The following is a 25,437-nucleotide window of genomic DNA, read 5'->3' as shown; positions in this document are numbered from 1 at the left end:
CTATAGACTAATAATCTACTGTTATAACATCAGCTGTCTCGCATGGGAAAGCTTTTATACAACCAGAACACATGCATTGAAAATAACAATTGAATGAAATCCCTTTGTAAAATGTTTAAGTGGCCTACCAGGTGACTAATTGTACCTGAAGCTTTAATTGTTTTCCCAGGAATATGGCATCAAACATTGGTTATAAACTATTTTAGTAATTTATAAGTCACTACATCAATGTATTCAATTTGGATCATTTTATCTTTTCCATGTTGAGTCATGGAATGCAAAACTCTTAATAATAAAAGCTTTAAGGACTTAGGAAGGACAAGGTGGCCATCCTGGTTCTCCACGAGGCCATGCTTAATTAACATTAGACTTATATTATTTTGGATACTAGTTGTTTTTCCAAATTAGGTACATAGCACTGACAAGAAAATTTGTTTTTTTGTGGTTTATAATAACTTGGTATAATAATCATAATTATAATTGATAGTGTATACTTAGATATTAACACTTTAGAAATCCCATACAATTTTGTAACACATATTAGTATTATTCACAAAAATATAACCTAAAGATCGAACATCATTTTGGCAATCTCATGTACCTAAACATGTCAAATAATCCTGTTTACCTCCTTTCTGGATGTTTTCAGGGGCCCTCTGATCCATCCAAAAAATCAGGCATTAGGAAAGACAATTTTGAAACTGAAGTTTGATTTTGGAATTCCAGAGTACCATAAATTATTTATTTTGCCAAAATGACTCAGAAATTTTAAAGAAGTAAAAACCTTTTATAACCTTTTACAAAAAAACACACACACACATTCTACTGTTCTTATGCACCTTGCATGTAAAACTGTTTCTAGTAGTCTTTTTTTTTTTTTTTTTTTTTTGAGACGGAATCTCACTCTGTTGCCCAGGCTGGAGTGCAGTGGCGCAATCTCAGCTCACTGCAAGCTCTGCCTCCCAGGTTCACACCATTCTCCTGCCTCAGCCTCCCCAGCAGCTGGGACTACAAGCACCCGCCACCACACCCAGCTGATTTTTTGTATTTTTAGTAGAGACGAGGTTTCACTGTGTTAGCCAGGATGGTCTCAATCTCCTGACCTCGTGATCTGCCCGCCTCGGCCTGCCAAAGTGCTGGATTACAGGCGTGAGCCACCACGCCTGGCCTCTAGTAGTCTTAACTGCATGTTATAATGGCGAATTTTAAAGTAAAACCTGCTAAGTTATGTTCTGATAAAGTTTGACTATTTCCAGCATAGCTAGAAGCGTGGCCAACTCCGCATGTCCCCAGGCCTTACCTAGCTGGAAAGCAGGCAAGTTAAACAATTTTCAAAAGCCAAAGAAGCAGCTTATGACCTTCAAGCATTTAGCAAACCCATTATTTGAACATAATTTGGACCACATGTTTACATTTTGAAGACATTTATATTTTACCAATAATCTTTAAAACTGTCTTTATTTCCCAAAGATTACTCAAGTCACATGAACTAAATAAAAGGCATTACATTTTCCACTTTTCCGACAAAATATTTGACTTAAGCTTTTATTATTATTAAACCAATTAATGTAAAACTTTACAGAGGAGACAAACAGTGACTTTTCCTTTATATTTAACCAGTTTGCACAGACAGAAAGAAGCCAGAGACTGACTAGTAAGAAACTCTCTCCCTTTTGCTGGCATGCCAGGTTTCTGGGTTCTCTCTCCCTGAGTGGCCCTAGCCACCCTGCCTGACCATATGCAAACAAACACATTGCCATGAATTAAGAATATTCACAAATAGTTTACAAATTTTGGAGACATTAGGCAGAGAGAGAGAAATATAACTTAAATTCTATTTACAAGAGTATACTCAAGGCACTTAAATTATCAGGAAGCCTAAAATCCAAAAAGTTAGTTTAAAGGTAGAAAGGTGGTGTGCTCCATTAATTCCTGTGGGCCCGACAAAGGTAGCTTTGGAATTCCAGATAAATGGAATGAATGATGACTTGCTAGAAATACATGGGAAACAAAATAACTATTCACAGAACCAAATAAAAGCCTTCCACTAGGAACTAAAAAGAAATCATAGTTTTATACATATGGATACACAAGCAAAGCCAGAGGAGAATAAACAGCAAGTGAATGAAAACTAGAAGCCAAAAACAAATAAACAGGAAACCAACCCTAAATTTTCCTACTCAATTTGTCCTGGAGGCTACAGTGTTACCTAGGGCCCCCAAAAACCCACATAATGAATATTTTAATCCCGACACATAATTCCGTATCCTTAAGTTCACCAATATTTTCATACAGCCTGTGCAATTAAGAAATTCACTTTAGGCACATGGCCAATAAGTACTCCAGCACTATCCATGCAAAACAGTAAACATAGTGAAGCAATGCAAGCATGTATGTGAGATTTGGCTTTGCACTAAATCCAGCTTCATGCTTAACTATATTAAAAAAAGAATTGCCAGGCCAGGCACAGTTGCTCATGCCTGTAATCCCAGCACTTTGGGAGACCAAGGCGGTCAGATCACCAGGTCAGGAGATGGAGACCATCCTGGTTAACACGGTGAAACCCCGTCTCTACTAAAAATACAAAAATCAGCCGGGCGTGGTGGCACACGCCTATAGTCCCAGCTACTCAGGAGGCTGAGGCAGGAGAATGGCGTGAACCCGGGAGGCGGAGCTTGCAGTGAGCCAAGATCACGCCTCTGCACTCCAGCCTGGGCGACAGAGCGAGACTCCATCTCAAAAAAAGAAAAAAAAGAATTACCAACTTCCGATGCATTTTTTTTTACAATACTTCTTGTTTTACTGTCGATGAAAAGAGTCAAACTCTGTAAAATATTTTAAGAGATTTACTCTGAACCAAATATGAGTGACCATGGCCCATGACCCAGCCCTCAGGAGGTCCTGAGAACATGTGCCCAAGGTGGTTGGGGTACATCGTGGTTTTATAGATTTTAGGGAGGCATGAGACATCAATCAAATACAATTAAGGAATACATGAATACATTGGTTTGTTTCAGAAAGGTGGGACAACTTGAAAACTGGGGGGATGGGGAGCAGTGTTCCAGGCTATAGGTAAATTTAAACATCCTGGTTGACGATTGAGTTTTTGTCTAAGGACCTGGGATCAATAGAAAGGAAATGTTCATAAAAGAATGTGAAAAACCAAGGTTCTTATGAAGTCTTATAGTGGCTGCCCTTAGAAACAATCCATAACAAATGTTTCCTATTCAGACCCTTTAAAAGGTGCTAGACTCTCTGCCAGTTTTGGTAGACAACATAGTAAGTGCACATACAAATAAACACATCTAGATGTGTATACACACACATAAATGAAAATCCAGTAGCTTGGAACCTTAGCCATGAGATAGCAATACAAGCTTACTGTTTTACTTTGCCCCAATAGATAAGCCAATGAAGGCTACGAACCAAAATTTCGGGTAAAGCAGTCTCCTTGGCAGTTTGGTCGTTAAAGGCCAGACCTCCCCAGACTCCAAAGAGTGCTGGAGCCAAACAGTACCAAAGGAGGGCATCACACATTAACCAGGCTCCCTGCTTAGAACAGCAGCACAAGTGGGATCCATGCAACACCATCCCACTTTCCCAGTAGACAGTAAACTCCAGATTCTAAACAATTTTGGGGCCAAGCAGCCATTGCAACTGCAAGAGAAAATTCTAAGGAGGGCTTAGTACTAGACCTCAGAACCTCTGCCAAGAGCATCCCCTTTGGGGAGGTTGAGGTCTGCAGGATCCCCCAGAGCATCCTCCTGTGGGCTCCAATCTTAGAGTGTCAGATGTCTCTGACCTTAGGTGGGCACCGGCGCCACTTTGCATGTGTTCCTTTCAGAGCCTGTGATGAGCTTTCCTTTGGTACCTGGGTGTAATCCCTGACTTCTAGCATCCTTATAATTTGATAAGGCCACACCTTCCCATGCTTCCTGTTCTGTTAGAAACAAATTTTTGGTGCCACAAAGTGAACCCAGCACTCAGGCAAAAGTTTTCTCAGCAAGGCAATTTACTTCTATAGAAGGGCGCTTCTGGCATGCGAGGCAGAGGCAAGGGGGAGCATGCAAAACAAAGGAGAACAGGAGTTTCTTATCCCTAACGCAGACCCTGTTCCTGTGTCTTCCCCCTGTGGGCTGGGGTCAGACCGCACAATCTAGGCTAATTCCGATTGGCTACAGTTGACATCATCAAAGGAGGCAAGGGTGGGCCTTTGACAGGAAGGACAGGTACAGTACATTTTGGGGTGTTTGGGCACAGCAGAGAGAGGGAGGGCTGATAGATGAATGGGTATGATTACCTTTTAGAATAGAACAAAGAACCAGGAACAGAAACTCTTTGAAGAGGAACTATTTGTTCTCAACAACAATTTCCTCCTCTTGAATTTATACATTTTCCTTAAACCTATCTAACATGATTTGGATTTGGTGATCGTTCAGGGGGAAGAATTTATTACTATAGGATTGGGAAGAACTAGGGAAGTTTTTGTGAATAGCTGTCTCTATAAGTCTTTGGACTAGTCCACGAATGCAGGGCATGATGCAGCATCCAACAAGAATAAGCACAGCTATTGCTATTGCGAGAGAGGTAACAATAGAGGCCATGAGTCCTTTCCATTTACCAAACCATTTCCCTAACCATCCTGTGAAAGGGTCACTTATCCCAGAATTTGTGGCTAATTCATCTGACAAGGAGGTAAGACCTCGTAAAGCTTTTGTAATTGTTCCATCGGGGGCTGTATTGTTGGGAATGTAGGTGCAGCATTGGGTTCCTATCATAACACAAACTCCACCTTTTTCTGCTAATATCATATCTAGGGCCATTCTGTTTTCCCAAGCCATTTGGCTAGTAGGCCCTAATTGTTCAGCTATTCCTCGGATAGCATCCCTAGTGTAATTAATAAATCGCTGCTGGTTATAATAGATGTAATTTATCCAACCTACATTCTTATTAACAGCTACCGTTGGAAATAATGATTCAAATCCTGCAGCTATTGGGTTTCGGGCTTTGAATCTATCGGGTACCCCCTGTGGGACTCCAATTGCATCTATATAGATACTAGAGTCGAAAGATCCTTCAGGGGCCTCTCTTGTTTTACGGTGTTGTAGTTTCTCTTTTTTTGGTTGTTGAAATGCCAGGGTGAAAGGGATGGCCAATTGAATTAGAGCACAAGTACCACTCCAGTTATGTGGCAGAGTGTCCAGCAGGTGTCTACCACAATACCACCATACATCAGCTCGGGCATGAACAAGGGCAGACTTATTGGTAAGCTCTTGGAAAGATTTAATCTCACTGCATCCCTGTAGGTCCCCAAGAAACTGCAAATTTTTTCCCCGTCGTGAGAGACAGGAAGTAAACTTGGCATCTGGAGATGGAGGCTGGAAGGCCCTCTGGGGCTCACCCTCAAGTTGTTGAATTTCAGGGAATCTCATAGAGAGAATTCGACAGAATTCACTATCCCAGGCTGTGGGGTGTTGGAAAAGAGCCACCATGCAGCCCATGCCCGGTTGGGCAGAAGACCATCCAAGTGGAAAGGGGACGACTTGGGCCTCTGGCCTACCTTGCGCACAAGCGTAACAGTCGCTTTTGTTTAGACTGCGAACGGAATATTCAATCCATTCCATCCAGGCATTTGCTTCTTTGTATCCTCTTTCAATTGTCAGTGTTTGTTTTAAATTTTTAATCTCTACAATAGCTACTTTGTTTTTGTCATCAGGTGAAGAGACAGTGGTCTGGTCAGCAGGTGTAGAAGAGGATAGACGTGGAGATATGAGGGGTGGAGATGTAATGAGGTGCAACCTGAAGAATCCTATGGGGTCTTTCCCTCTTACATCTGCTCCCATACCATAGAAACGGTTTAGGGTGGGGGAGGAATCTCGGAGAGTTGAGATGGTGATGGAGATTTGCACCGGGTTACATTGGTTATATCGACAATTGGGAGGGGCACTTCCTTTAGTAAAATGGATATAGGGCTTTAGAACCGCTAGCGGGAAATCCTTTGAGGGGACCCAATCTTGGTGTTGAGTGGTCCAAACGACATATTCCCAAGAATGACAAAACGGAAACCTACGCAAGTTAGAAGCATCTGCTTTGGAGGGGCAGAGATATTTATCTGCTGCTGCAAGCTGTCTCTGGCTTTGGAGATCCCCACAAGGTATAACTAAACAAGCATCAAAGGTAATGGTCTGGGGTGAGTCTGATCTAGTTACGTTAATAATGAGGTGGCTAGCAAGAGAACAAGGAAAGAAGAAGGAGTAACAGAATAGATGAAAGAGAATTAAACTTTCCTTAGCTTTAGTTGGGTAGGATTTTCCCCTGGGACTATGGCCCATGACCCTGGAGGGGGCAGTGCTTTCTGGACTCCGGTGTGATGGGTCCATCCTTTCTCGGCAGTTCAGACTGCAGTTTCAGTTGTTAGGAGCACCAGATATGGTCCCTCCCAGGATGGTTCAACTTTCTCTTCTTTCCAGCTCTTATTGAGGACGTAGTCTCCGGGCCGGTGCTGATGGACTGGAAACTCAAGAGGCAGGGTTTACGCTAAGAGATCTTTAGTCCTAAGGGAAGATAAGGTAGAAGATAGACCAAGTATATAATTCCTAAGGAATTAATCTTTGGTCTCAAAAGTGGGAATATCACTAGTGGAACTTAAGTATGGTAACCTATAGAGCATTTCATAAGGGGATAAGCCAACATCTGTTTGAGGGGCAGTTCGGATCCTGAGTAGAACGATGGGGAGACACCTAGTCCAGGGTAATGGGGCTTCTAAAATTAACTTAGATGATTTTTTAAAGTCTGATTCATCCTTTCTATTCTTCCTGATGAGGATGGATGCCAGGGGCATGATACTCCCATTTGATTCCTAAAGTTTGAGTAAGCCCTTTAATGATATTTGCAGTAAAGTGAGTCCCGTTGTCTGAGTCAATGTTTTCTACTGGCCCGAACTGAGGTATTATCTTCTCTAGTAATACTTTAAACACATTATTAGCTGTTGCACTGGGGAGGGGAATGGCTTCAACTCAATGGGTGAGGTGGTCTACTATTATGCCACGAGCAGAACAGTTTCTTTTTCCTTCCCCAACTCGGGGCATTCTCTTTCGAAGTGGCCTGCTCTTCCACATTTGAAGCACCTATCCTGTCCTCCGTCTCTCTCATTTCCAGGATTATTTGACCTTGCTCCCCCACACTCTTTAGAGGGCCTGGTAGCTGAGGGTCTGGGTCCCCTAGTAGGAGGCTTGGGTCCTCCAAATGGGGTTTGGACCCTTTATAATTCCTGGCCCCCTGGAGTCTCTGTTTAGAAACATATGGCTTGAAGCCATCTGTTGGAAGGTGGATAGCATAAGTTTCGTTTTTTGTTTTTGCTTTTCTTAATCTCTCCTCACATATACTTTTTGGGCTTCTCCTAGGGGTTCCTCTCTGGACCGGTTTTTCGTTTTCTAGTTTCTGCAACTTCTTTGCTATGTCTGGCCAGCTATTTGTGACAAAATGTAGCTTTAATATTCCTTGCCCAAGAGGGTCTTCTGGATCTAAATCTGCATATTTCCTTATTTGTTCCCTTAGTCTTTCTAGAAATTTCATGGGCCCTTCATCTTTTTCCTGTTGCATGTTAAATGTTCGAGAAAGATTCTGAGCATGGGGCACTGACTCCCAGATTCCTTTAATGATCATTTCCCTAAGATCTTTCATGTTTTCCCAGCAGACTGCGTTGTTATTATCCCATTGAGGATCTTGGGCTGGGAATTTCTGATCTGCTGCAGGAACATTTTGGCCAGGAGAATGTTCACATTCCCAAATTGTCATAGCAGCCCTGCGAATCATCCCCCTTTCTTCCCCTGAGAAGAGGATACCCAGGATGGACATTAATTCGGCCCAGGTATATAACTGGGGGCCTAGGAATTGATCTGCCAGCCCGTATGGGTCATCTAGCAGTGGCTTAAGTTCTTTCTTTAAACCTCGAACCTCTGAACTAGTCAAAGGAGCATTTACAAAGCCAGTAGCTCCTCCTCCCTGGGGCACCTCTTTCAAAGGGAACAGAGTTGGAGCTGATTCCTTAGAGGCAGAGGGGAAAGGAAGATTTTGAATATCCTTCTTACATGGTAGTCCCTTTAGGGAAGGATACTTAGGCTGACAAGGAACAGACTCATGGGGTGGTGGTAATTCTCAAGAGTCAGAGTATAAGGGGGACGAATAATAGGAGTAGCAGAAGGATCTGGGACCGAGTCCAGGGTGGCAGCAGCTGCCTGTGGAGGGGGCAGGTCAAGTGGGGGGGAATTAAATGGGGAAAGGTGGTTTAGAGGGTTCCAGGAGTTGGGATCCCTCTGCCTAGGGGTTGGTTTTACTACGCCTTCCCCTGCATTCTTTAGGGGAAAGAGGAGAACAGGTTGTTTCCTCTAGAAGAGGGCATAGTCTCTTCCTGCAAGACCAGACTTTTGTCATTCACATACTGAGTTAAAAGTTAACAGACCCAATCCTCATCTGATCCATATTTTGGCAAGAAGATGGCAGGTTTGAGGATGGGTTCCTTGGCCCAAATGAAACAACAATATTTTATCATCTGTTGCTTTTTCTTGTGCCTATTCCTCTCATTCTCCTTCCAATATTTTAGCATGAGACCTAGAGGACTATCGGAGGGGATCTGACTATCCCCGTCCTTACCTTTCCCTGTTGTACTAGGAGTGTTTCCCATCTTGGAGGTTTGGGATGCCCCCTTGAGTGTGTGTGTGGCCCAGTCTCTCTTACTAGAGTTCTCTTGCCTTCCCTTTTCTCTAGAGGCTCAACCCCCATTAATGGAGGTTTCTTGCACTCCTTTCCATTCGCTTCATCCTATCTGGCCACTTCCTTCACAGGAAATTAGGTCCCTCTTAGCATTGGCATGCTATAGCCCCACAGCAGGATCTGCCCTAAGCCATTTGAAGATGAGGTGACCACAGAACCACCGATAGTACCCACTCAGCCCGGACAGCAGTAAGGCCTATCACCATTCACACAAGCAGCACCGCATGCAGTAGTGCCTATGACCATTCACACACACTTTCAACCTCCAAGATATCCCAACCACCAATGAAATACTTCACCGCCCCCACAGCTTTTCTTACTTTGGTCTTGTGTGCAAAGTTACCTGGTCGCCACGGTATTTGTAGGCAAGCCTTTCCTTCCAACGTTGCCGAGAGTCCAGGTTTATTCGTCACAGCAGGTGGGGTCCCGATCTCTAGCCCTTGAGGCCACGTCAGCAAGGCAGTGGGTCACGTCTCCCCCTGGGAGATGACCAGAGACCCCTTCCCCAGAGGAGAATGGGAATCCTGGGCAAGGCCACAGATTGTTAGAAACAAATTGTCAGTGCTGCGAGGTGAACCCAGCATTCAGGCAAAAGTTTTCTCAGCAAGGCAATTTACTTCTATAGATGGGCGCTTCCTGCATGCAAAGCAGAGGCAAGGGAGAGCATGCAAAACAAAGGAGACCAGGAGTTTTTATGCCTGAAGCAGACCCTGTTCCTGTGTCCTCCCCCTGTGGGCTGGGGTCGGACCACACAATCTAGGCTAATTCCGATTGGCTACTGTTGACATCATCAAAGGAGGCGAGGGTGGGCGTTTGACAGGGAGGACAGGTACAGTGTATCTTGGGTGTGTTTAGGCACAGTGGAGATAGGGAGGGCTAATAGATGAATAGCTAAGATTACCTTTTAGAATAGAACAAAAAACCAGGAACCAAAACCCTTTGAAGAGGAACTATTTGTTCTTAACAACAGCAGCACAAGTGGGATCCATGCAATGCTATCCCACTTTCCCAGTAAACTCCAGATTCTAAACAATTTGGGGGCCAAGGAGCCATTGCAACTGCAAGAGAAAATTCTAAGGAGGGCTTAGTACTAGACCTCAGAACCTCTGCCAAGAGCATCCCCTTTGGGGAGGTTGAGGTCTGCAGGATCCCCCAGAGCATCCTCCTGTGGGCTCCAATCTTAGAGTGTCAGATGTCTCTGACCTTAGGTGGGCACTGGCACCACTTTGCATGTGTTCCCTCCAGAGCCTGCTATGAGCTTTCCTTTGGTACCTGGGTGTAATCCCTGACTTTTAGCATCCTTATAATCTGATAAGGCCACACCTTCCCATGCTTCCTGTTCCGTGAACTTTAATGATAGGAACTGGAGGCTGAGTGGGTTTCTTTTGCCCTTAGCCAGTTGAATAGGAGAAGGGAAGAATTTAGCATAAGAAAAGAAGGTTTAAGTCCTGAAACATGCGAGTTTGCTCTGAGCTGTGCCACATGTAGGGATCAGGGACCACACTCAGAAAATATTTTTTTTTAAAAAAGAATCCTTTCCCATTCTGGACAGGGCAATTATTCCCATTCGTTCCTAGGCCTTCAGGCAATACTGGGGAGTGACCCCAGCCAATTATCCTCAATTTCCAAGGAGCTACTGGGAAACAGCCACTGAAAGACTGAAAAAGAAAGAGAGAGAAAAAAGAAATGAAAAAGACCCTGGTCCCTTCAGTGAACTGGGCGGTGGCATTTAGGCTTCTCCACATGGAAACCCCTTGGTTTCACTGGCCACGGCCAGAAACCTGCAGTTGCTTTCGTATTTAGGCGCTGCCCACCAAGGGTCCTGAGTTGGAAAAGAAAAGAGAGAGAGAGAGAGAGATTGATTGATTGATTGATTCCCCTGTATGGAGCAAAAAGGAAAAAGAGAAAGGAGAAAAAGAAATTCGAAACTTTGGACTTACCTCTTCATCCCCGCTGGCTCGCCAAAATATGTCACCAGTAGAGGGTGTCCAGGTTCTTGGCATCTTGAACAAAGAATTGGACAAAACGCACAAACAAAACAAGGAAGGAATGAAGGGGTTGACTGAACATGAAAGTACACTCCACAGTGTGGGAGCAGGCCCAAGCATAGGGCCTCAAGGGCACCATTACAGAATCTGGGAGAGTTTAAATACCCTCTAGAGGATTCCATTGGTTCCTTGGGGTACACCCTATGTGAATGAAGAGTATGAAGTAAAGATACAAAGTCATTTGCTTGGCCTGTGCCCTATGGAGAGGATATTTCCTGTCATAGCTGAAGTGCGAACTGGCCTCACGTTCCCTGCCTCCAGACCCTATTTTCCTGCCCCAGTAATAGTTGATGCTAACAGCTGCTGCCTCTTGAGGGCACACCAGGTACCTGGCACTGTGCTAAGGGCTTTTATAGCCATTCTCTTTTTAAATTTTGCAAACAATTTCAGGAGGGAAATGCTCTCGTTATCCCCATTCTGCAGATGAGGAGACGGAGACTGAGAGAAGTCACTTGCCCAGCTGGTAAATGGCAGGGCAGGGTTTCAAACCAGACACATCACCAAAGTCCACACTGTCTGCTCCAGAGGCCTCACTGTGTGCATCCTGCAATAATTCTGATGCCTGTAGGCCCACAAGGCAAAACATCAGAGGCCTCCTGGCCCTTGGTATATTATGACACGTTAGGCTGTTAGAGAGGTAGGTGCCAAGCTCCTAACCGTAGCGGAAGAAGCCTAACAGTGTTAGGCACATGTTAGGTGCTGTGAATGAACAAATGATGGCATAATTCCAAAGCCCAGAACTTGAGCTTGTTATTTAATCTCCCTGAGCCTCAACTTCCTCTTCTGTTAAATGGGAATGATGATATCATTATATTGGTGCTGAAGGAGGGAATAAGAAACACATGTAAAGAGACAGCACCGACCCAGCACAGTGGCTCACACCTGTAATCCCAGCACTTTAGGAGGCCGAGGCGGGTGGAACACTTGACGTCAGGAGTTCTCAAGACCAGCCTGGGCAACTTGGTAAAACCCCACTCTACTAAAAATGGAAAAATTAGCCGGGTGTGGTGGCGCATGCCTGGAATCCCAGCTACTCGGGAGGCTGAGGCAGGAGAATGGCTTGAACCCAGGAGGCAGAGGTTGCAGTGAATTGAGACTGTGCCACTGCGCTCCAGCCTGAGCGACAAAAAAGAAACAGCACCCTGCCCCACACCCAGTCAGTGCCCTTGTTCTACTTCCATGAATTGGGCCATAGGGGTTTGCTGGAGCAGCGACTTTGTCTATGCTCTGGAGCCATGGTCACCAAGCTCACTGCTGTCACCACTCAACCTTTCCTCCATGTTCCAGAAAAGCAGGTGCCCCTGGGCCTACCCTCAAACTCCCAGGGTACCCTGGGAGGCCACAGGGCACAGAGCCTGGCATCACCATATTTTGAGGGATACCAGCTCCGGGGCCTGAGTTTGTGAGTAGCTCAGAAGTGAGATGCTGTGGGAGGGATAGCCCCAGGCTGGGAGTTGGAAACCCATCACTTAGAAGCTTGTGACCCTGGGCAAGTCACCTGACCTCTCCTGGCCCCCAGTTGCCTCCCCCATCAAGGGGATGTTAGCCAAGATGGAACATCAAAGTTCTAGAGCTCTGTGGTTGTGCAATTCTAAGATCCTGCCCTACAGACTCCTCCAGAGCCTAACTCCTGGAGGCAGCAGGTGATGTCCCAGAGGCATATCACGTGCCTTGTGTCACCTCCAGGACATGGCACAGAGGGGTGTTTCAGTGGATGCTTGTCAGTCCTGGCGTTTAGTTAGGTATATGTCCCCAGCACCATGCTGAACCACAGGCCTGGTCCTCAGCAAGCCTATCCAGGCCCCTTCCCCTTCCCAGAGCCTCTTGTCAGTGAGCACTTGGGGCCCGGGGGCTGGGCTGGGAGCCTGTTCCTGGATCTTATTCCCCATGACAGCATGGCAGCCCCCAGAGGGCCAAGCTGCACAGTGAAGATTCCCCAGAGCCGGACGCCCCCGTCCCTCTCAATCCAGCACTCAGGAAGCACATTCTGTGCTCTGTCTGCAGCCTCTGCCCCCAGAAATAAAAAAGAGACAGATTCTGCTTCAAGATGCTCACTCCAAACTAATGCAAAGCCTAGGTGGACTGGCGGAAGGGCTCTAGAGAGGGTTTCCAGACCTGGCTGGGTCCCACAGTCACCAAAGAGCTGGTTAAAAATACAGACATGGATGAAACTGGAAATCATCATTCTCAGTAAACTATCGCAAGGACAAAAAACCAAACACCGCATGTTCTCACTCATAGGTGGGAATTGAACAATGAGAACTCACGGACACAGGAAGGGGAACATCACATTCCGGGGACTGTTGTGGGGTGGGGGGAGGGGGGAGGGACAGCATTAAGAGATATACCTAACGCTAAATGACGAGTTAATGGGTGCAGCAAACCAACATGGCACATGGATACATATGTAACAAACCTGCACATTGTGCACATGTACCCTAAAACCTAAAGTATAATAATAATAAAAAAAAAAAAACAGACTCCTCCCAGGAGATCCTGACTCAGCGGGTCTGGGGTGGGACGCAGGAATCTGCATTTTTTTTTTGGGGGGGTGGTTGGAGTCTCACTCTGTCATCAGGCTGGAGTGCAGTGGCGTGATCTGGGCTTGCTGCATCCTCCGCCTCCTGAGTTCAAGCAATTCTCCTGCCTCGGCCTCCCGAGTAGCTGAGACTACAGGCACACACCACTACCCCCCGCTAATTTTTTTTGTATTTTTAGTAGAATCAGGGTTTCACCATGTTGGTTAGGCTGGTCTTGAGCTCCTGACCTCAAATGTTCTGCCCACCTCAGCCTCCCAAAGTAGGAATCTGCGTTTATAATGAGCCTGTCTCAGACCAGGGTTTGAGAACTGCTTCCAGGTGAATGATAACAATTGCTTACCTGGGGGTCTCCTAGGGGCAGACTTTGGGACAAGATTCATATAAAAGGGGTGATTCAGGACTTGCCCTCGAGGAGAAAGCAGGAGGGAGTAGGGGAGCAGGACTGGGAGTGGGAGAAGCCCAGTGAGGGTGCGACTGCAGGGTGACCCCAACCTCAGTCTGGTCCTGTGGGCAGCTCCGGAGCATAAAGTAAACCTGGGGCCACTACTAGGCATGTGTGAGGCTCCAGCACCAGGACAATCCCTGATGGTCCCAAGGGCCAGCACTTAAGGCAACCCCCACTGAGGCTAGGGGATGGGGGTGTAGAGCCGGCAAAGCCATCAGGGTAGTGGGATGTCAGCAGTGATTTCGTGACTGGCTCCTGCTGATGGGGCATCTGTGCTGAGTGAGCCTTTGTGCTGCGACTGCCCACAGAGCTCCCTCTAACCGCTACAGCAATAACAGCTTTAGGGAAGGTATTACTGCTTCAGTGATGCCAGCCCCCAGGGCTGTGCTGAGGATCAGACTCCATGATCCTTGGAAGGGGTTTAGCAGAGCGCCTGGCATGAAGTAAGGGCTCAAAAAACAATCAAGCGTGTCCTTATTACTGTTACAGATAAAGAAACTGAGGCTGGGGATGTGACCTGCCTTGGTGTCACAGCCAAGTTCTGAGCCGATTTGAACCCAAGTGTATGTGACCCGCAAGCCCCAGCTGCTTCTGCCCAGGAGACTGACTGCCAGGCCCGTGGCTGGGAGGATGCCTGTGCTGCTCCCCCTCCAGCCACTCCCTCCACATATGGGAGACATGTGGCCCTCCTTATTGTGATGTTTCGAGCCGGGCAAGGAAGTGCGGGAAGGGAACTTAAGGCAGAGGAGACAGCATGGGCAAATGCCTGGCAGTGGGAAAGCTATGGGCAGCCTCAGGAGTGGCTTCATGGGCAGAACTGCATAATGGGTGGGAGGTAAAATGCTTGGAAAGCCTTGAATGCCGTGCCTAGGGATTGCAGGGACTTCCTTCGGCAGGTGCTGTGAGCCTGTTGCTGATACCAGACTGCTCTTCAGTGAGCAACCTGGCCACAGCAGGTGGTGGGATTGGAGGAAGGGGAGAGCAGAGACCAGCAAGGGGCTGCTGCAGCCATCCTGGCCCTATGTGGAGGTGACTGCCCCAGGCAATGGCTAGGGGAACCAGAGGGGCGAGGGCAGCCACTGAGGGAGGAAGCAGGGGGAGACTGTGGAGATGCCAGGGTTTCCATCCTCGACGACAGGAGGACGAATATGCTTGATGGTTTCCTGAGTATTTGCTTGGTGCCAAGGTGCTGTGCTCAGCACCTTGCAAGGATCATGGGGCCTGATCCCCAGCACAGCCCCGGGCACTGCAGTCATTAGCCTCAAGAAGTGGGCGCCATTACCCAAAATGAGGAAGGAAGAGAAGAGCCTCTCAGGCCTGCCCCACCCTAGGATGTGCCCAGTGTTGTGACTAAGCCGCCACCCTCCTGTCCCGGAGGAGGAGATGGCAAGAGGAGGGGATGGCTGGCTGGGCATCCTTGCCCTAGGAGAAATCTCGTCACTGTGCCTGGAAAGCTCTGATCTATAGCTGGCCAGTCAGAAGCCGGCTGGTGGCCTGAGACAACTGCATCTGAAGTGGGGGCAGGCTTGGAGGACTGAAGCCTTAAGTCTGCAGAGTCTAACTCTACATCCAGGTAATTAGTGTCAGAATTGAGCTGAATCGTTGTATACCCAGTTGGTGTCTGGAGAATTGGAGAATTGATTGCTAGTGTTGGAAAACACTTCAGAGGGGTTTATAAAATCAGTTTAGTGGTCATGGCTTTTTTCTTTTTAATGAAAAAGTAAACTGGACTAGAAACTATCAGAATCTCATGTAGCTGGAATAAGTCTTGTTTTGCTAAACTTTTGTTTTCGTGGTGTGTAGGGGGGTGTGTGTGTGTGTGTTTGTATGTGTGTGTGCATGCACATATGCTGTGTCATGATGTCAAAGGTATTTCTCTCTGTTTACAAAGGTTTGGAAAGCACCAGCTAAAACAGAGACCTCCAGAGAGAGGTGCTGGCTCCCTGGGAAGTACACAAGCTACCCTCTAGAGTGTGGGGGAAATGTCACAATATTTATTCTAAAAATCCCCCCCCCTTTTTTTTTTGAGATGAAGTTTCACTATTGTTGCCCAGGCTGGAGTGCAATGGTATGATCTCGGCCCGCTGCAACCTCCGCCTCCTGGGTTCAAGCAATTCTCCTGCCTCAGCCTCCCACGTAGCTGGGATTACAGGTGCCTGCCACCACGCCCTGCTAATTTTTTTAATATTTTTAGTAGAGACTGAGGTTTCACCATGTTGGCCAGGCTGGTCTCAAACTCCTGACCTTCAGGTGATCCACACGCCTCGGCCTCCCAAAGTGCTGAGATTACAGGCATGAGCCACCACACCCAGCCAGCTAAAAATCCCATTTTAAAAATTCCTATTGTTGTGAATGCTTTTTAGTGGATTTCATAGTTTATAAGGAAACACACACACACACACATCAGGAAGGTTGCTTAATTTTGATATTTTTTTAATAGCCCTGACCTTGGGGGCCTGTGATTCCCACCGAAGGCTGCATGCACCAGGATCCCCTCAGGAGCTGTTTAAGAATGTGGATTCTTGGCTGGGCATGGTGGCTCACGCCTGTAATCCCAGCGCTTTGGGAGGCCGAATCACTGAAGGTCAGGAGTTCAAGACCAGCCTGGACAACATGGTGAAACCCCAGTCTCTACTAAAAATACAAACTTTAGCCGGGGGTGGTTGCAGGCACCTGTAATCCCAGCTGCTTGGGAGGTTGAAACAGGAGAATTGCTTGAACCCAGGAGGCAGAAGTTGCAGTGAGCCGAGATCGCACCACTGCACTCCAGCCTGGGTGCCAGAACGAGACTCTATCTAAAAAAAAAAAAAAAAAGGTGGATTCTCAGCCTACCCCCAGACCTGATGCTAGGCACCCTTGGTTGGAAACCTAGCAATCTGCATTTCTAGCAGCTCCCTAGAGAATTCTGATCCAGGCAGTCTGCAGAGTATAAATGGGTGTGGCGGCCCCAGTGGAGTCCCTCACAAGTGTCTAGTTCCCTTTGGTTTTTTGTTGTCAGTGAGTGTTCAGGTGGAGGCCCCACCACTCCAGCACCCTATCTGGAGGTTTTTCTTGGCATTTTCCAAGAACTAAGGACTCGGCATTTGGAGACGAATAAGCTGTGCATGGTGGCACCAGGTTCAGATGCCTGCCTTTCCCATCTTCACACCCTGCTAATGTTTACTGAGGCATGAAACTGACTTGCCCTCCAGACCCCAAACTGGGCAATTTGCCCAGGCTCCACCTTTGTCACAGAGCAGGACGGCACCATGAGGACACACTGAAGCTGAGGTTGGAGGACTGGGGTGTTTACTGTCTTTTATTATGGAACTGGGAGGAACCAGTACAGGCTGCTCCATTAGCTTGGGACCATTTACTTCTCAGCCCATCATAGGCATTGATGGAGTGTAAATGGGAGCAAGCTGGGGAAAAGGGGATCAGTTTGGTAAATTCTGTCATTTCTCCAAATATATCTACCTTGTGGCCCGGCAGACTCACATCTAGGAATGTATTCAATAGAAATACTAGCTTGAGGCTGGGCATGGCGGCTCACACCTGTAATCCCAGCACTTCGGGAGGCTGAGGCAGGCAGATCACTTGAGGTTAGGAGTTTGAGACCAGCCTGGCCCACATAGAGAAAGCCCATCTCTACTAAAAAATACAAAAATTAGCCGGGCATGGTGGTGCACACCTGTAGTCCCAGCTACTCGGGAGACTGAGGCAGGAGAATCGCTTGAACCCAGGAGGCAGAGGTTGCAGTGAGCTGAGATCACACCACTGCACTCCAGCCTGGGCAAGAGAGGGAGAGTCCGTCTCAAAAAAGAAAAAAGGAATACTAGCTTGAGGGCAGAAAGATGATGTGCTCAATTCGTTCTTTGCAGCACAATTGGATCCAGTGGCAATTAGGAAATAATTTTTTGCTAAAAACAAGTAGTCTCGGAGTTACAAGCCTGAACCCTCCATTCAGATGCAGGCATTGTCACTTACAAGCTGTGGGATAGGGGCAAGCCACTTAGTCTGTCTGTGCCCCAGTCTTCGGAGCTGCGAGATGAGCATGAGGAAAGTACCTGCTTCATGGAGTTGGTAAGAGGATTTAAAGAGCTAATATATGTAAAGTGCTTAAAACTGCTCCTGGACACTTAGTAAGCTCTGTAATGGTTAGCATTGATGAAAGAAAGAGAGAGAGAGAGGAAGACAGGAAGAAAGAGAGAGAGAGAGGGAAATAGAGAAAGAAAGCAAGCTTGAATGACCATCAAAAGAAGAAAAATAGTAGCTGGGCACAGCGGCTCACGCCTGTAATCCCAACACTTTGGGAGGCCACTGTGTGGATCACCTGAGGTCAGGAGTTTGAGACCAGCCTGGCCAACATGGTGAAAACCCATCTCTACTAAAAACACAAAAATTAGCCAGGCGTGGTGGCACACGCCTGTAATCCCAGCTACTTGGGAGGCTGAGGCAGGAGAATTGCTTGAACCTGGGAGGTGAAGGTTGCAGTGAGCCAAGATTGTGCCACTGTACTCCAGCCTGGGCAACAGAGCAAAACTCCATCTCAAAAAAATAAAATAAATAACGGTTATCCCATGGAATACTCTGCAGCACAGAAAAAGAAAGAAGCCAGTATACATGTACGGACTTGCTCACTATATAGATCACTTTACTGTTCAGTAAAGAAAGCAAGCTGCAGAGCAATTGATGGAACACAGTGCCATTTTCATTTTTAAAATACGTGATGTGGGTCAGGCGTGGTGGCTCACGCCTGTAATCCCAGCATCTTGGGAGGCGGAGGCAGGAGGATCACTTGAGGCCAGGAGTTCAAGATAGGCCTGGACAATTTAGTGTGACCCTGTCTCTACAAAAAAATTAAAAAAATATAAAAAATAGTAAAGCAAATTGTGTGTGTGCATGTGTGCTTGGGCACGCATATGTGTGTATTAAAGAAGGGCCAGCAAGTTTACTCTCCAGAGTGTAGACCAGCAGTCCCCAACCTTTTTGGCACCAGGGACCACTTTCGTGGAAGACAATTTTTCCACGGGCCAGGGGTGGGGTGGGGATGGTTTTGGGATGATTTAAGCACATTACATTTATTGTGCACCTTATTGCTTTCACTATTGCATTGAAATATATAGTGAAATAATTATGCAACTCACCATCATGTAGTACCAGTGGGAGCCCTGAGCTTGTTTTCCTGCAACTAGATGGTCCCATCTGGGGGTGATGGGAGACAGTGACAGATCATCAGGCGTTAGAGTCTCAGAAGAAGCACAAAACCTAGACCCCTCACTCACATAGTTCACAATAGGGTTCACGCTCCTATGAGAATCGAATGCTGCCGCTGGTCTGACAGGAGGCGGAGCTCAGGCAGTAATGCGAGTGATGGGGAGCGGCTGTCAAGACAGATGAAGCTTTGCTCACTCACCCGCTGCTCACTTCCTGCTGTGCAGCTCAGTTCCTAACAGGCCATGGCCTAATACCAGTCTGTGGCCCAAGGGTTGGGGACCCCTGGGGTGTAGACAGCAGGACCCTCTGGAGAAGGGAGGACCTGCACATTTTAAGCACTTTTGTATTGTGTGACTTTGGCTACGGTAAATCTGTTTCTTTTCTAACATTTTAACAATTGTTGACAATAGCACTTACATCACAGGATTGCTTCAAGGGTTAAGTGGGATAACAGGGAAAGCTCTTGGTGAGTGATTGATAAAGCATAACAAGAGATAGTTCCTTTTCCTCAAAAAAAATGTAGTAAGTGGCTTGTGATACTGATTGAAACTTTTGCCCTCTAGAGAATCAAATTTTATATTGGTATAGATTTTTAAATGTTTCAATGTTTCTGTCAGAAACTTACTACTGGCTGGGGGTCTTGGGTGAGTCCCTTAACCTCCCTGAGCCTCTGTGTCCTCTGTAAAACAGAGGTACTAATGCCTGTCCTCGAGGTGCCTGTGATTTAGTAAGAATATCACTTAAAGCCTCCAAAACACCTAGCCCCGTGCCTGACACATGGTAGATGCTCACATCCTGTGTGTGCTTTCGTCTGGACGGAAGAGGCTGCCCCTGGGTGCAGTGGTGAATTGGATGGGATGTGGAGAAGCAGAGACACATGAGACCCTTGCACCCCAAGTTATGGAGGAAGAAGAGTCCATGGTGTGGCCTCGAAGGATGGATAGAATCTAAGTAGACGTAGGTGCTGGGGATGAGGGGCTATTCCCTCTATGCGTAAGCTCAGAGATAGGAAATGAGTGGGGCACACCCACTAGAGGAAGATGGGTGTGATCATTTGGGAGGCAGCAGGAGTCCCCCAAGTGTGGGGAAGGGACTGTGGAGGGCGGATGTTGGGGAGCAAGCTGGAAAGGCAGAGCAAGGCCAGACCAGGGGAGGCCCTGGATGCTGGGGTTCGAGTCTAGGGTGTGACTGCAGCTGCAACTGCAGCAGACTGAGTAAAGTGACAAGGTGGCAGGAGGCTGTCCTGGCAGTCAGGGGGTGGGCACACATGAGCTGAGCAGCCTCTCCTGGCCATTGTGATTTACATGGCGACAGAGGAACCATTGGAAACCCCACTGAGAGGCCACCATGTAACTGAAATAAATTGAGGCAACTTGGGATGAATGTTGCTACCCTTCAAAATTAGAGCTGGGGTTAGTGGTGGTGGGGCAGGGCCTGAGATGGGAGTACAGCACTGAGGGCCCATCCAGTCTGGCCATCAGAAGACCTCAGGTTGCAGCAGAATCACACAACAATGACAGAAGATGCCAACGTCAGCTGGCTGGTCCCCAGACCATTTGACAGTGGAGAAGCCCAAGGCCACTCCTGAGACCTGAGAAAGGGCCCAGAACCTGGGCCACAGCCTGCCCTGTCCAACTCTTCCATAAACACAAGTGTCCCAGCTCCATCGAAGCACTTCCCAAGGGGCCATGGGGGCACCTGGGAGGCCACAGAAGCCAACATCGCTGAACAGAGGTGCCCTGGCAGGGGCCAGCCCCATCCCAGGCGTTCTCTGTTCTGCTATGCCTCCAGTTCAGCTCCTGAGTTTGGTTGGGTCCATTCAGCAAATAGCCTTGGAGCCTCGTGGTGAGTGCTAAGCACTGCGGGGCTTTGGAGACCCGGAAGGCAGCCCCCACCCGTTCCAGGAGCTCCCAGGGCTCCCAGCCTCATGTTGCCAGGAAGATGAGGCACAGACAGCAAAGCCATGAAGACCCCAGGGAGGAGGTAGTTCTGGCCGAGGCCATGATGGGAGGCTCAGCAGATGATGGACGATGGGATTTCAGTGACTGGCATCAGGATTTGGGGAGAAGGTGGACGAAGCGTGAGCGAGGGAGGGTAGAACAGGTCGTGAAGAAAATAGTGGTGGCTGCCAGGTCTTGATAACCGCTGCTGGGCACCCTCTCATCCATTCCTATCTTCACAGAGGAGGAAATGGTCTCAGAGAACAGGGCAGGTGGGATAATGAGGAAGGAGCGGGAGACATGGCTGGAAAGGGGGTCCCCAGGCCTTAAACACTAGGAAGAAACAGAATCGGGGCCACCCATCCTGGGGCCCTGGCAGTGCCACATTCCCCTTCCTGACCGTGTGAAACAGCCCTGGGCCGAAAGTCAGGAGCCCTGGCCTCAGCACACAGTGTCTTCAACTACCATGTGGCCTGGCCACGCCTTTTCCTTTCCGGGCCCCTATTTCCCCATCTGTCTGAACTCCTTCTGGAAGATCTCTGGAGGAACCCTGAACAGTTCCCTATTGTGACCAAAGCCATCAGATGGACCTGCCTGACTGCGTTTGCTGGGAGATGCCTGACTGGTGCGGCGTTTGCTGGGAGATGCCTGATGCTGGAGATGCCTGACTGCGTTTGCTGGGAGATGCCTGACTGTGTGCTTACTGCACATCTCAGTGAGCACCAGCAAGGGTCAGAGGGCAGGGAGGGGTGGGCCACTCACTTTACCCTAAAGAATGCCTTGAGAGGAGCTGGCCTGGGCTCAGCAGGCAGGAAAACCAAGGAGAAGCAGTGACCCCACACCCCTGCTCCTGAGTAGGGTCTCCACCTCTCTGGTTCCCTGGTGCTGGCTCAGGACCTAGAGTTGACTGGATGCTCCTTCTGCCTCAGAGTCTGCCCCTCAGCGCCAGGGAAGCTTCCAGGCTATATGGAGACCCTGGCAGCCAGCAGAGATTGCCAGGGCTCTTCCTTTGTGGAGGCTGGGAATGGACACAGTGGCCCCAGACATGACTTCTGCCCCTCGTGTCTTCACAGAGACTTACTGCCCTTCACACTGCGGCTACCCCAGGCCATCCTCGAGGCCAGCAGCTTCACGGACCTTGAGACCATCGCCAACCTGGGTCTGGGTGAGTCCTCTCCAAGGGGTCAGGGGAGCTGGTGGGGCGTTAGGAACTGGGGCCCTAGGACTGCCCCAGGGGCCGCCTGTGCAGAGGGACAGGCTGAGTCCCAGCTCCCATGGGACCACCCACACCCCTGCCTCAGGCTGCTGAGCCACGTGACAGGGAGATTGTCCAGTTTCTAAAGAGTCGCCTCTATCAGCTGCCCAGGACGCCCTGAGGCCCAGCTACGTTTGGTCTAAGGGAGCAGGGCCTAGTCAGGACCAGAGAGGCTGGCGTGGTCCTGGGAGAAGCCGAGCTTAACCCCAGGGCCCTTCTGAGTGGGGGCCAGAGAGCTGGGCCTGGCAGCCACCACAGCCCTGGCCCCTCATCAGATGGAAAAGCAGCATGAATGTGACCATGAACTTGAGTGTGGCCCTCGCGGGGGCCTGTCCTGTGCCCAAAAAACTGGCTCTAAGCACGCCCTACCCCACCCTTCCGAGTTCCTGAGGGGTAAAGAGGGGAGCGGAAAAGAAGAAGGGGAGGGAGGGCAGCGTGTGTCTGACCCCAGCACTTTCACATAATTATACGAAGAACTCACGTTTAGTGGGCTCTTTCCATGTACGGGCAATGCCAAGTGCCCTACAAGGAGGAAATCAGCAGGTGCCCACCTAGAACCAGGGCCTCACCTCGCTGGCCCTCAGGAAGCCCAAGCATGCCAAGTCTGTAGCTGCTGAGAGGCCAGGCCACCTACCTCTTTCAGCGTGTGTTGGGAGCAGAGAATTTTTTTTTTCTTTTTCTTTTCTTTCTTTCTTTTTTCTTTTTTTGAAACAGGGTCTCACTCTGTTGCCCAGGTTGGAGTGCAGTGGCATGATCATGGCTCACCCCAGCCCCAACTTCCCAGGCTCAGGTGATCCTCCCACCTCCACCTCCTGAGTAGCTGGGACTATAGGCACACACCACCATGCCTGGTTAATTTCTTATATTTTAACCTGGTCTCTCCATGTTGCCCAGGCTGGTCTCAAACTCCTGGCCTCAAGCGATCCTCCCACCTTGGCCTCCCAAAGTGCCGGAATTACAGGTGTGAGCCACTGTGCCCAGCCCTGAGATTTCTTACAGGGAAAGGGAGAGTGTGTTTCACACAGCTGCTCAGGAGCTGCTGCAGGCCCCACAGCCTCATAACCTGGGGCTGCCAGGTCACATTTATGAACAAAGCAGCTCATCAACAAGTCTTTAGTAAAACTCAGCTATACATAGGACACTGTGCTCCATGGGGCTTAGCACAGTGCCCAGAACACTGGTGCCTTGTTCACCAGTGTTGATGGAATGGAAGAAACAGTGACCCAGAGGGCAGAACCAGGTCACAGAGGAAGTGAGGGGCAGACCTGGGATCAAAGAAGACACCCGCTGGTTCCCAAGCCAGGCCACTGTTCACCGCTCAGAGGGGCCCATCAGGGGCAGCAATGCAAGAGACACCACCAGGCAGCCATGGTCAGGGGCCAGGAAGTAGGAGGAGTTCTGGTCCTTGGGTTGTTAGCACTCCCTGAGCACTGACTGTGTTCTAACCTCTTTAGCTGCCATTGGCTCATCGCAGCTTCAAACAATCCTATAAAGCAAGTACTGTTATTATAATTCCCCTTCTATGGCAGAGGAAACTGAGGCACAAGAGGTTAAATCATGTCCAGTTTCACACAGCACATGGCAGAGCTTGGATGAACCCAGGCCGTTTAGCTCCCACACCTGCCATCGTCTCATGGTGCCTCTTAACTCTTTTTTTTTTTAGATGGAGTCCATGCCCAGGCTGGAGTGCAGTGGTGCGATCTTGGCTTACTGCAACCTCTGCCTCCCAGGTTCAAGCGATTCTTCTGCCTCAGCCTCCCGAGTACTGGGACTACAGGCACATGCCACCATGCCCGGCTAATTTTTGTATTTTTAGTAGAGACAGGGTTTCACCATATTGATCAGGCTGGTCTTGAACTCTTGACCTCATGATCCACCCGCCTCGGCCTCCCAAAGTGCTGGGATTACAGGCGTGAGCCACCACACCCGGCCGCCTCTTAACTTTTATCCAAATTTTTCTAGGTCTAATTTACCCAGTTATAACCCTAAGGGCAAGTTTTCAGTTGCTTTTGGGAATCAACTTGCTATTAAACTTTGCTTCCCAGAATGTTAGTTGTTGGGCTCTTACCCTCCCAGGATCTTGGATGTGGGACAGGTGACAGTTTTGTAATTTGCACTTTTGTAAGGTGCAGATGACCTCCCCCTAGGGGTTCGATGACACCGATCATTACAGAGCACTTGGCATTGTCTTATGTCATTTTTGTGCATTTTAAAGATAGAACACTGGCTGGACATGGTGGCTCATGCCTATAATCTCAGCACTTTGGGAGGCCAAGGCGGGCGGATCACCTGAAGTCAGGAGTTCAAGACCAGCCTGGCCAATATGGTGAAACCTCATCTCTACTAAAAATATAAAAATTAGCTGGGCATAATGGCCTGTGCCTGTAATCCCAGCTACTCCGGAGGCTGAGGCAGGAGAATTGCTTGAACCTGGGAGGCGGAGGTTGCAGTGAGCTGAGATTGCCCCACTGCACTCCAGCCTGGGCAACAGACTGAGACTCTGCCTCAGAAAAAAAAAAAAGTTAGCAGATCAAGTTTTAGCTCCGCTGGGAACCTTGCATGAAGTGCCCCAGACAAGATTTGCACCAAAGGCTTTCTGTCCTCAGCGGTTCTTGAGCAGCTGTTGAAACATGCTCTCCTTTTCCCTGCAGAAATCCTCAGGGCTGGGCCTGGTGGCTCACACCTGTAAAGTGCCCCAGACAGGATTTGCACTGAGGGCTTTCTGCCTCTGAGCACAGCCTTTCTACCGCTCCTCAGCTGCACCTCCCCACCTTCTCTGTTGTTTTTGCAACGAGAAGTCAGTGGCCAGTTTGCAGGCCATGTTGGTAGAGTAAGTGAGATGCATGGCCTCAGTCTATGACACGTTGCTGCACCTCTTGACCTCGCTATGGGGTTTAGGCATCCCTAGGACTAACTGCCGGGAGACTCCCTACAGGTTCCTCTCACCTGCAAGAGCGCAGCTTCTCTTAAGACCTAGGAACACGCTTGTTTTTTTTAAGGGAGATGTTCCTCCTGGAAGAACTGCATTCCTTTCTGGAACAGACAAGACCTTCTCTCCGGGGAGAATTTGATCTCAGGCACAAGGAGGAAGTGGAGAAGGGAGGGTTCCATTTGGGAAGCCAACAGCAGTTCAGATTCGTCTATCAGCACTGAGTGTTGTTGTAATGTAATGTAAATGTAAGCTGAGTGTGTTGCAGCTTAGGAGCTAAAGGGATCTGTGCAGACCTGGTGTCCCTGAGTG

At 48.5% G+C, this 25,437-nt stretch overlaps 1 protein-coding gene across 2 annotated transcripts in view; it reads left to right on the top strand.

Moving 5' to 3' along the window:
- RIN3 (Ras and Rab interactor 3) overlaps positions 1 to 25,437 on the top strand; it is a 174,148-nt gene that overhangs the window by 104,760 nt on the left and 43,951 nt on the right. For both annotated transcript variants that reach the window (XM_030803908.1, XM_030803909.1), the window contains exon 5: positions 22,015 to 22,106. In XM_030803908.1, the coding sequence (XP_030659768.1) occupies positions 22,015 to 22,106 (92 nt within the window). The remainder of the gene's footprint in view (positions 1 to 22,014; positions 22,107 to 25,437) is intronic.

Source organism: Nomascus leucogenys, chromosome 22a (assembly GCF_006542625.1).
Source record: "Nomascus leucogenys isolate Asia chromosome 22a, Asia_NLE_v1, whole genome shotgun sequence".
NCBI classification, from domain to species: domain Eukaryota; kingdom Metazoa; phylum Chordata; class Mammalia; order Primates; family Hylobatidae; genus Nomascus; species Nomascus leucogenys.
Note: the sequence above shows the minus strand (reverse complement) of the source record. Positions and strands in the feature narration are given on the sequence as shown.